At 35.3% G+C, this 12,724-nt stretch overlaps 1 protein-coding gene across 1 annotated transcript; it reads right to left on the bottom strand.

Moving 5' to 3' along the window:
* Nucleotides 1-2,306: 2,306 nt before the first annotated feature.
* Nucleotides 2,307-10,888, bottom strand: LOC145582657 (putative methyltransferase PMT2). The gene is made up of 7 exons (XM_081639643.1): nt 10,346-10,888; nt 9,143-9,791; nt 8,807-9,017; nt 8,294-8,585; nt 3,723-4,097; nt 3,514-3,591; nt 2,307-2,940 (listed from the first exon to the last, which is right to left on the bottom strand). The coding sequence occupies exons 2-7, from the start codon at nt 9,782-9,784 to the stop codon at nt 2,706-2,708; spliced, it is 1,833 nt and encodes a 610-aa protein (XP_081495769.1). The 5' UTR covers nt 9,785-9,791; nt 10,346-10,888; the 3' UTR covers nt 2,307-2,705.
* Nucleotides 10,889-12,724: the final 1,836 nt, after the last annotated feature.

The raw sequence follows: 12,724 nt of genomic DNA, 5'->3' as shown, positions 1-12,724 counted from the left end.
GTCCAAGGAATTCTGGTATTTGTTTCTTAGTGAAACAAACTTCATCAAAATTCAAGATTCAGTCCTCTACTTTAAATACTATCCAATCCTAACAAAAATTCCATGAACCACATTATTAGTGCTTTTACTTCATTATAAAATTGCTTTTAATTGTAAACCCTACCAAGTTAGAATTGAAGTAAATTCTCATTTGTAATGTTGGGTGTCGATTTGAAGCTAGAATTGAATTCGTACACCTAAAGGCATATCTTGCTCATTTGTAATGTTTAAATGCATCTATTTTAAGCACATTCGAGTGTACTATAAAATTTGTATTTGATAAGAGATCATTATTGTTATTATTCCTGATATAGGGTAACTAGGTAAGACCTTATTCAATATTGATTATTGGTATTAGTTGTTTACTTGAATTATGACTAGCAAGAAGTAGTTTCACGATTATAGTTACTTGACTTGTTTGCTTAGCTGATTGTATTTGTGCTTTATATTTGACTAATTCTCTTCTAAAGAGAGAAGTTTAAATTACTTACACTCTACTTTTATGAACATAAACTAAATCACTTCTTCAATACAGGTATCAGAGTAAATTCATTTACTTTTTAACAACACCTTTCGTAATATAAATGGTAAAGAAAACATCCCACATTTGTCAATAGTTGAAACAAATTTGTATTTATATGACTATATTAAGAAACTTCACATGATAATGTATTCATGTCATTATGTGGCAACAGAAATGACAAAAAGAATGCGAGCAATCTTGTTGCTATTCTCTCCAAAAGAAACACACAACAAGCATATATTTTTTGACCATATATAAGTGGAGAAAACCATATAATATATGGTAAAGCATATTAGTGGGTATTTTTGTCACTAATAAAGGAACAATCGAACAAAACTATTAGTACGGACTAACATAATTGGTAGAAATAATATAAAGATAAGGAGGGCCGCCTTCCCCACTTTTGCTTGTGAAATGAAATGAAATGGAGAGGGAAAAACATGGCATTAAATGCGTAATGTTACATTTTTTAGGGTAAAATTGAGAAATAAGGGGAAAAGATAGTGTAGAAATATGAATGATTGATTGAGTGTGGAGAGTTTTTAAGGCTTTGCTGGCTTTCTCAGGTCCCAAAATTGATTTTGTGGCTCTCATTGACAGGAGTTGCATTTTGTTGTTAACCCTTGCTCTAACAAACCCTCACTCTCGAATAGTAGACTATATAGACAAGAGTGTGCAATACTCATTGTACACGCAAGGAACACATTGCATGCCGACATGTGCATATGCAAAAAAAAACAAAACGTTGTGATAAATAAAAAAAGTCAAAAATAAAAAATAAAAAGTACGTTGGAGATTCGTTTATTTATTACTTCATACTTCATAGTTTGTATAATATTATATTATAGCTACAAATATTAAAACATCATGATCTTATATTATAATATCATGTTCTTTTACAATTGTACTAGTGTTTTTTGGGTGCATAGCAAGCACTACACATCTTGGTCCATCATTAAAATTGCACCCTTTCCTGCCTCAATGAAGATGGGCTTTGAGTGTTGGCTAGACAAGTACATCTTTGAAATTGAGTATGGAGTGCTATCCTATGACAATCAATGTGCACAATGGGGAAATAGGCAAAATTGGAAAAACAATTTGCGGTGATAATCAGATGGTGTGGATCAAGTTATATTGGGTTGGGTTAATTTCATTATAACTTGTTTAGGTCAAATTCGAGCTCAAATCAGGTCATTTTCAATTTTATTGGGTCAATTTGAGTCAGGATGGGTCAAAATTAAGCAAGTGATTTCTAGTTAAGTTTGAGTTTCGAGTCGGGTATTTTGGATTGAGTAATTAGGTTTGAATTAGTTTTGCTAGGTCTATGATTTGCTAGCTTAGGTGTATTTATTAGATGATGGGAAATAGAGATTAAAAATTGGAGAGGAACCTAATTGACATAACCTATAAAGCTATAAGCTTTTTGTGATATTGGAGCAACATTTTACCAATTTTAGGGGGTAAACTTTCAATATCTTTTAGGTTGTCAAGTGAGACGGTACACCATGTAAGGGCTCATTGATTGAGTTTCAGCATATCTCAAATGGACTGCTCCATCCAAGGTAGAACAGCCTCAACTGTAAACCAATTATCTTTCCTTAATACATACTCGTTTTTTTTTTTTTTTTTTTTTTTTTTTTTTTTTTTTTTACTTTTGTCCTTTTATCTTTAATGTACAATGATAAAGGGGAGACCTAATGAAAATTGGAAAGGATATCATTAAAACAGATATGAGCACCAATAATTCAGAAAGTTTTTTTTTTTTTTTTTCTCTTTTGACAAGACAATAAATAAGTTGCTAGTACAGATTCAACAAAAAATGAAGAGTATAGAGTACATGTGACACATAAATCAAAACTAATTAACCACTTTCTTTCTCCTAACAAAACGGTACTATAATCAGCTATTGCTTAGAAACTACATTAATTACTAAGAAGGGTAAACCATAAATCGAAGCAGACGTACACACCAGGGCATCTAGCAGGGTGTTGGAAAAATACATTTGCTAAAGCAAATCAATGAAAAGAAGTGCACACACCCAGTAGCACAAATGTGATATTCAACTCAGAATGTTCATAACCGATTTGAATTATGAGATGCCGAGGGAATTGCATGGGGACTCACTAGTTTTGTTTTGGCATAATCATTGGGTGGATGTACTATTACCTCCATCAACGGTCCAGTACTGCTTAACTGCAACCAGTATCTTCTCAGGAACCAATGGACCATCCTCGTGATCCACCAATCTCGTGTCCCACCTCATCCCGGCTACTATCTTGTTCACCTTTACCAACACGTCCACTTCATCCCGAATTATTACTGCACCTTCAGGACGCAATATACGGTCCATCTCAAGAAGTATGTCTTCCAAGTTGCACCTGCATTCATCGGATGAAAATCTTTAGAATTATAAAGTCAAAGTAGACGACGACTTTCCAGTAACTATAGACCACAATGCCTTGGTAACAATTTTAATCTTTCAGTCTCTTTCAGACAGCTTAACTTAGTTTGTAACTGCACTGTGCTCAAGTTAAGCTAAATTGGATAATAATAACAAACAGCTGGTACACCACCGGACAAAGTAAGAACTAAGAAGTGGTCACACCAATAACAAATCAGCAATTTTGTTTATATAATACATACTACGAACTGAATGGGTTAGATATAAAAGTACATATTCCTGACTAATTCATCAAGACATTTGTGAATAGAAACCATAGGGTACCCCATAAAATTGCAACTCCACATGTTTGATATGGAATACTAACGAGTCTAAGATGATATCCAACATTTTTAGACATAGTAGAATGATTACATACATAAGTAGTATTTGAAAGGAAAGAAATGTGATCAGGAATTCAGGAACCAATATTTCAGCGTTCACAAAAGAGGAGATAGTAATATTAGTGGCTTCAAATCCAATGGTGATGTTGAAAATTGAAAAAACTTACTTGTTTTTGTATAGACTGAAGACGCCATTGGCATGAATCAAGTCATATGTTCTCGGGTATGTAGAGAAACCCTCACACCTGCAACAAAAAGGATTCATGTCAATGGATACCTAGAATATACCAGCAAAAACTATTCTGACATATTCACCGTAGACAGCAAAGTCGAGAAAGAAACTCTGCATGTTAAAAAGCTAGAAATCATCACTAACCAGTCATGATAGATGCCAACTAGTCCTCGTTCATATACAACGCCTAAGGTATTCTTTTCAGCTATAGTCGGCATGACATTCATAACCCACAATTTGGAAGAATGAATTGCAGCAGCAAAACCTCCTAACCCAGCATTCATATCCATTATGTTGCGGTATCTTCCAGTATCAAGAAGGCTATTGATTCTTTTATAAGCCTTTACATGCTTCTTCCACTGACTATTGTCCTTCAAGTAATCATCAACTGATATTCCAGAAACAGATCCACTAGCTATCCTGGGAGGTACAGCATACAGCCTCTCAGGGAATGGCTTCAGCCTATCACCAGCACCATCATTAGGAAATGGAGTGATACAAGTCTCCATTTTCTTGTACCTGAAAACAATACAAAGGAGCAAGCTAAGAAACCAAGCCAATAAAAGCGAGATTCACTGCACATAAAGACACGGACACCTTATTAGACAAATTACAAGTCACAACCAACTTTTGCTGCTATAAAGTTTAATGAATGCTTAGTTACACATAATATTTATCTTAACATTTCAAATCGCCATAATTCATCATTTACGCATACTCAATGCCTGCATATAGTATTAGTATGCAGTGTAATAAGTTATCTACAACTTAATCACCATTTTCGCTACAAGGTTCAATGAATGCTTAGATAAGCATATATTGAATTTAATCACTTTCATTTACCATTTTTGACACTCGTGAATTCCCAAAAAGACCATGTATAGTATTAGTATGTAATTTGAAGATCACACATATACACAAATCACTCACATATTTTCTCATCAAGGAATTAATGAGATAGGAAAGAGAGGATACCAATAGAGATTCTGTCCACATGATTTTATCACACTACTTATTTTCCCCATAAGAGATTATTTTATACTCTCTCTGTTTTTTTTTTTTTTTAAATGCATCAATTTGACAGACACATTTTCCAAGACGCAACTTTGACCATTAATATCTTCAATTGTATATTAGAAAATAGTTACAAAATTATATTATGAAACTAGACATTATGACTAATCTAATGATATATTATATAATAGCATTTATTTATTTTTTAGAGGTGAAAAAATTAAGTCAACCATGGTACGTGAATAGTGCAATTGTCAAAGTGAAGAATTTAAAAAAAACAGAGGGAGTAATTAGAATTCAATCAACAAACATAAAGAAGCTCAATGCTTTCATACAGTTGGTCTTGACAAATCCAGTATTAGAACACCATAAAAAAAACTTTGGACTAGAGGATACAACAACTCATATAACTATAAACCTGGACTCCAAAAGTCCACAAGGACATTCACATTTATTTCTACTTTCCAAGTCACTATGCACCAAAATTGGTGTCGCTTGGGTGAGAATCAGAAATCAAGGACCTCACTGACATATGCATATGTCTTATACTCTTATGTTGAGATTGAATATAGACTGCACATGGCAGATAGAACTCTCTTTATTTTCATCAAGAAATTAGTCAAGATAAGAAGGATAATTCCTACAAGAGATTACAAAAAGGCTTTGTACTAGTTTTGTGATGGATAGGAAGGAATTCCCAACAGCAGCAGTTTCTTTAACCCCCAGAGGTTCTCTTCACTGATAGAGCAGCAAAGCAGATCAGAACAAAAAACATAATCCGCATCAAATTCAAATCTTATTTGGCAAGAGAAAAAAAAAATGACATTTACACTCCTATATAGAATCACGTTTATAAGGTGTTCCCTTTCCTAACATCTTTTCAATCAGCCAGTTCTCTTTGTGTATCAATACTATAACACATTACGTAGTGTGTGACGTGACAATTGATCTGGCACGAGAGGACTATTTCTTAGTAGTGCTCTGCAAGGAATCAATATTTAGGGGAAGGGTATGTTAGTCATAGTCTATTATTAGTGACTTGGGGAATAAGCTAGAGTTTGTCAGGAGGGTTTTTCTATATATAGGCCTCATTAGGAGGAATAATCATCATGTTGAATATTATTGAGGATTGTTATTGGGAGAGAGTGAGCCTCTCAAAAGCTCATATTAAGAGAGAATCCACCTCTCGAAAGTGGAATTATCCTTCTATTAGTTGTAATTCTCATCTTAATACTATAATCATCTTCTTCCTTCTTAATTTCTGCCATTATTAATGCTGTAACCAAGCTAATTCCTAGCAAATTGGTATCAGAGCAGTTCTGTCCTGGTGGATTAAGCTACTGCAATTCTGTTTTCAAAAAAAAAAAAAAAAAAAAAAAAAAAAAAAAAAAAAAAAAAAAAAAGAGAGAGAGAGAGAGAATGGAGGTCGCCGGAGCTCCGATTTGGTCACAATCACTTGAGCAATTCTCCGAAAGGATGGAGGAATCCACGAAGAGAATTGTTGATAACCTTCAAAGAAATCTGGAGAAATATATTGATGATGTTTTTTCTCCGATTTTCTCTTCCATGAAATTGGAGTTGAAGGAAATGGAAGACGAGCTTGAGGAAGAAGAGAACCAGGTAGATTTAATGGAGGAGGAGGAAGTGCCAGAGGACATCCACACCGGCGAGGAGTTGCAGCCAGCCACCATGTCCATAGGTGAGGACATTTCCACATCTGAGCAAAACTTTTGCTCGTGGGGAAATTTGGTGGAGGATCTCGTGGAAGCCATGGTGAGTTTGCAGGATTTACCAGCGGAGGCCAAGGTGATCGCACCGGCGAAACTGGTGGTCTGCTTTTTGCGAGTGGTGTTAGCGGTGATTTTGAGAGCAGTGGGTTGAGGAGTAAGGTAGGTGGTTTTGTTGGTGGTTTGTATGGTGGAATATTTGAGAGAGGGGGCGCCGAATGCTGTGGTTTGGGTGGTGGTCAAGGAGGTTGTGCCGATAATAGTGGTGGTGGTGGGATATTTGGCTTCCGGTTGAAGAAGAGCTCAAATCAGGGGCCCAGATTGACGGTGAGGGGTTGTAGAGGCAACGACAGATCTGGTGGTAGTGGTAACATCGAGTTTACTGGTGGAGGTGGTTTTACCACCGGAGCATCTGGTGGCCAGGAAAGCAGTGATCAAGGTGTCGCCGGCGAAAAACCGAGTGTTGGATGTAATAGTCTCGCAAGAAAATCACCATGAGGTATGTTCGAGCGTGGTGGTGCCGGAGGGAGCGGATCCGGTGGTGGCCTGGGTATGCATGCTGGTAGTTGTGATTTCTTGGGAGGCTTGAAACCGTGGGATTTGCTGCAGAAATTTCCAGAAGATATAGTCTGACTTGGGGAAGAAGACAACTCTAGAGGATGATGCTAGTAAGGGCAATTTGGTAAAAGACCAAAAGGATGACAAGGGTGAAACACTGCTAGGTCACGTGCAGCTCAAAAAGGGGAATTGCTAGCAGGATCCAATTAGAATTGATGGAGTAATGTTAGAAGCAAGGCCCATATTATGTAAGCCCTATTATTCTCTTAAAAATAAAACTCAAACAGTGGGGCTTAATGATAATAGGCCCATTTCGCAGCCCCTAAATGTCAGCCTGCATGATCCCACCCCTCTTTTTACAACCCAACCTAGCACATTTTTTCATGATCCATTTATTAGCCCCAACCTTCACACCCAATTGTTTAGCCTAAAAAATTCCAACTCCAACACTAAACACTCCACCCAACCCAGGATTTTTGTCCATCCTTTAGCCCCCAAACCAAGCTATTATGCCTTCTACTCTCCCATCCTACATCTGACATCGTTCCATGGCAAATACCAGAACTGTTTTTTCACAGTTCACTCATTCGTTGAAGGATGAACACAACCTCATGGTTGTAGAGCCTTACAGCAAGCTAAGCAAGTGTGACCAAGATCATCATCATTGCTGCCACCGCCAAGAATTGGTGCCGACTACTATCCACCTTGAGGACAAGGTGGAAGTTTGGGGGGGCGGGTAATGCAAGGAATCAATATTTAGGGGAAGGGTATGTTAATCATAGTCTATTATTAGTGACTTGGGGAATAAGCTAGAGTTTGTTAGGAGGGTTTTTCTATATATAGGCCTCATTAGGAGGAATAATCATCATGTTGAATATTATTGAGGATTGTTATTGGGAGAGTGTGAGCCTCTCAAAAGCTCATATTAGGAGAGAATCCACCTCTCGAAAGTGGAATTATCCTTCTATTAGTTGTAATTCTCATCTTAATACTATAATCATCTTCTTCCTTCTTAATTTCTGCCATTATTAGTGCTGTAACCAAGCTAATTCCTAGCATGCTCCTCATAGGCTCATACTTCAAAATAACAAAGGTTAGACAGGCCTTGAACCCTTAACTCCAAAAGCCACGCATCAATTACCATGCCACTAAAAGGGTTCAATATTTCATATTTTCATGACAACAATGTTAATACGGAGTTTGAATAACTCCTAGACACTTCCATACAGCACTCTTAGAGCAACACAATAACACATAAATCGATAAGTTAGAAAAACTCGAGTTTGAAAGCACCATGCAGCACCCAAACCAGATATTAGATTCAATAATTAACTGAAAGGCCTAAAAACTACAAATTAAAAGTAGGATAGAGAAAAACGCGGTAAACAAGTAAAATATTTTAAGACAGAAGCGTACCAAACTTCATCGGGATTGGATTTACAGACAGTAGCCTGGGACTCTTCTAGTTTACTACGACATTTATCGGCATCAAGACTCTTTTTCCAGACAGCTATTTCACCCTTCTCGTGTCTCTTTTCCCAACAAAGAAGTTTAGCCACCTTTTCAATATTATCTTGTTCTTTCTGCAAATCCTCCTTCGGACGTTGCCATGCTTTGTAGTTATTCTTATAGTTGATAGGAGGGCCTGAAAGCACCCAGTAGCCACCTGGTCTAAGAACACGATCAACTTCCATCATATACATTCCAGCTGCAAAAGGAAAGAACAAAAATGTGGCATATTAGCTAATGCAAGTACAGGGCAGTATTAATTGGAAAAAAATCTGTTGAGATCCTCAAGTATGGCTCGTATATTTACAAAACCAGCTGCAATTACCAAGGAGACCACAAGTTATATTTCAAGGAACACAAAGCTACAAACCAAATGATCATTCATCAATCTAAATGACAGCACAGCGTCCAAAATCTCACCATTTCCACCCCATGGAATTAAGCAACGAGAACAATGTGCCATATCAAAAGCATTTGATGGATACGGCATTTTTATTGTTCCAAGAACGCCTATAACAGCAGGTACTCCCCTTTCAAGTGCAAACTGAACTTGAGCCTCATGAGAATCTCTAGGTGCAAATGACATTGCAATAACATTTCTGCTCCAAAGGTATGCTCCCCAACTTGCAACCTAGCACATCACAAAAGCCAGCATGGAAATACTAACACTTAAGAAAATTTATGTTTTCCGTACAGATTAAACATGAACTATACGGACAAAGGAGATCTAATGAAAGAAGAGAAACCTGAACATACCCCACATCCAGTGTCTAGTGCTGTCCTGACTGTCCCATTCTTCATTGGAATTACAGAAGCTAGCTGATCAATATATTTATCTGCTCCTTGAGGAAATTGTGTCCCACCACCTGGGAACCTGAAGACATTTCCTTCATATTGGATCCAGTTTTGAATCGCCTTCTCCACTGTCAAAGCTTTGTAAGGAGCATTCGCGAATGGTACATAATCACGGCTCTTAGGCCATGGAAATGGAGTTACATATCCCTTTGGTGCTGGTACGAGACAATGCAATTTCTCTTCCTCGGGGGGACAATGCCTTTCTCTATAAACCATATTATCTCTTGGGAACATCATCGCACGCTTTTGATCTTGGCATGGAGTGTAATCGGTGTATTTAGCCTTGCACGGCTCAAACACTTTTGTATCAATACTAGAATCCCCAGTCTTAACCTCTCCACCATGATGAGTCTCGAAATTCAAGTTTGATAGCACCGCACAATCCGCCCCACTTTTAGTAATCTCCATAGCAATGCTATCTCCCTTCCCAAACCCACTTCTCTGCCATGCTCCCAATAGATAAAAGAAACCACATAAACCAACTACGATAAATATAGATATAGAACTCCTCGTCCTACTGTCACCAGATGTTTTGTTTGCCATTTTCCGCCTGCAATTGTTCCCAATAATTTCAACTTCAATCAGTCAAAATATTAAAAAAAAAGTGATCAAAAAACCAATATTATTAGAACCACCAACATCATCCAATCACCCAATACTGATCCTGGGTTGATTTCGATTTTCGATTCACTAAATGTTAATCTAATTAGCTGACGGTTAACAAACAAATCATCCATATTAATAAAACCCAAAACTATTACAAATTGAATACTAAAACAAGTTGGAGAAGAAAACAACAAAAACAATCAGTAAACTCAATTATTGCCAATTATGCTTCTAATTTTCTATTTATAACCAAATTAATAACTTTTAATGAACATATAGACAAATCAAAGCTGAACCCCACCAGATCGAGATCAAATCAAACCAAATCTAAGCTACAAATCAAAAACCCCATCTTGCAATATCCAATCAACAAACAACCCATTAAAAGAAATTAACAATGCAGTAAATTAACAACCCAATTCACAGACCTCATTTTATGACAAAAATAAACAATAATTGAACAGAAATATGCAATAAATTGAAATAAAAAAAACTTACCAAAAGCATCAAGAGAGAGAAACAGCGGACTCAATCAAAAGAACAATTCCAATTGGCGACTTCTTCTTCCTCTGCTGCTACTCAAAAAACAAAGATCGACGCAGAATTGCGATGAAATCAAAATCGTGGAAAACCCAGAAAAATTGGGGGAAATTAAATCAGTATAATCAATCAAATTCAATCAAAAAGATATCAAATCAAAAAATAAAAACCCTAAATTTTTTTTTTTTTAAATAAATTATTTCTTGAATAAATTATCCCCAAACTTTGTTTCCTGCCTACTACAACTATAAGTAGAAAGAGTAGGAGAGCTGAATTGAGAAGGGAGTGGAGTACAATTATAGTGGCTTTCAACTGAAGAATGAAAGATTGATTTTTTATATTTGTTTTAAAGCAAAGATTGAATTTTTAAGATGAAAGCAGATCTGATTTGTATGGGATGTGGGTCCCACGCGTTAATTACAGAGTGATGGAGGAGAGAGAAAGAAGAGAGAGAAAGGCATCGGAGTTAACGGCGTGAAACAAGGGTTTGGTTTTTCTTAGGATGTTTTTGGGAGATATTTGTCACTGTTAACTTAACACTCAACTTGTCTTCCTATGTTAAATTGTTAATTACATTACTCATTACTACTGTCGCTTCAATTCTATTTTTATACAACTAGTGGATGAATGAATGAATGTACTCAATTTAGTATCTTATGATTCTTATCTCATGTGCTATCCAAATCAATATGCTTGGTTTTGTAAATGAGGTGGTTTCACCTCTAGTTTTTTGGTTTGTTTTGAAGTTTGGTGATTATAAATCGTTTTCAAGTCGATGGTTACAGATTGCCACAACGTATCAAGTTTTACTTTTATTCTTGAAAATTCCGTGAGTTTTTTTTAATGTATACTTTTTTCGATCCATTTGAACAATTAAAAAATCTATAAATTTATGCACGAATTTTGCCCTATTGGGGCTATGGAGAAAAGTTATGATGAATTGAATATTATGAAGTGATGAGTAGTTGTTAAAGATTGTTATTTAATTCTCATGCAAGTTTTGCTTATTGTGAGTTTGTTCTTATACTAGGTTAGAACCTGTGCGATGCACGATTTATATAAAGCCTATTTTTAATTTGTATATTTTAAAAATAAATCGCTATTATACATGAATATAAATAAGACTTACGTTTATTTTGTAATTTTAAGAATTTGTATTTTAATCAAAATTATAATATGGTATCTGTTCAACGTTGTCTAATTTATAGTTCAATATAGGAAGTCATTTATTAGTGTGCTATTTAAAATTGTTTCAATTTCCTACGATAAATTGATAGGTTTTAGTTGTCATGTAGAAGCTTCCAATATTTAAATTTCAAAAATGTTAAATATAACAGCTCTACCAAAAAAAAAAAAAAAGACATTATTATTGCATTTAGGGGGGAAAATTTTTATTGAGAAAGCGACACTTAGGTAATGGTGACGTCAGCAAGTTCTGTTTCAGTAATAGTTAATAGATGTGCAGAGAGGGCCATAATAAATTAGGAAATGCTTTAGCCAAAGTTATTATCTTCTTCTTTAGGAAATTGCATGTGTAGATGGTGGGGATTTCTCTCATTAGGTTGGACAAGGTTTTCTTGTTGATTAAGGAGGAAGAGTTTTCATAATTGCATATGGAATCTCATTTAGTGTAGATGCAAGAGGATCATGACACCACATAATAATTAAAGAAAGACGACTAGTGACCATTTTAGTACAAGGTTGATGGGTGATATATAACAAGACTGTCAAGATCAAAACAAGTCACAAATCACCTACTAACCCACTATATATGTTAATATGTAACATTGAGTTGATGGTAATATATAATGTTCATGTGTTTAAAAAGTGTTTTCTACAAACATTTCTTTCTCATAGATAATTATTTTCTCAAAACATGGATGTATGAAACACCATTGATTTAGTTCACTTTAATTTAATACACATAGTAAATAGATCTAAATGCACATAATTCATGCTTCAAAATTTGTAAAAGATTAGATAGATTAGATGACAATGATGCATTTATTTCGTTGTATGAAGCAACTAGATAAAAAAAATAAAAATAAATAAATAAATAAATAAATAACCTTTATATTGTCTGCATGTCACATGGCGTTCCTCATCTCTCATTTATTGTTTCTTTTTAGATTCAAAAAGTTGCAAATGTGATTTGTATAAGATTCGAGTATGCAACCTCATGGCTTAACATTAGATTTCTTACCACTAAGCTACTTGTATGCCATCACATTTATTTTTATGTTTTCTATAGCAACAAATGATCAAAATGTAGTGAATGATAATTTTACAAAAATATTAATTAAGAAAAAATTGGTCATGTAAATTAACATCACTACA

Source organism: Chenopodium album, chromosome 15 (assembly GCF_948465745.1).
Source record: "Chenopodium album chromosome 15, dcCheAlbu1.1, whole genome shotgun sequence".
Lineage (NCBI taxonomy): Eukaryota > Viridiplantae > Streptophyta > Magnoliopsida > Caryophyllales > Amaranthaceae > Chenopodium > Chenopodium album.
This window is presented reverse-complemented; position numbering and strand designations above follow the sequence as displayed.

What these genes read in the sequence shown, in the direction of transcription:
- LOC145582657 (XM_081639643.1), bottom strand. Translation starts at nt 9,784, where the DNA reads ATGGCAAACAAAACATCTGGTGACAGTAGGACGAGGAGTTCTATATCT. An exon ending in GTTGGCATCTATCATGACTG is followed by an intron (nt 3,592 to 3,722) that starts GTTAGTGATGAT and finishes TTTTTGTTGCAG; the next exon opens with GTGTGAGGGTTTCTCTACAT. An exon ending in TTCAGTCTATACAAAAACAA is followed by an intron (nt 2,941 to 3,513) that starts GTAAGTTTTTTC and finishes CGATGAATGCAG; the next exon opens with GTGCAACTTGGAAGACATAC.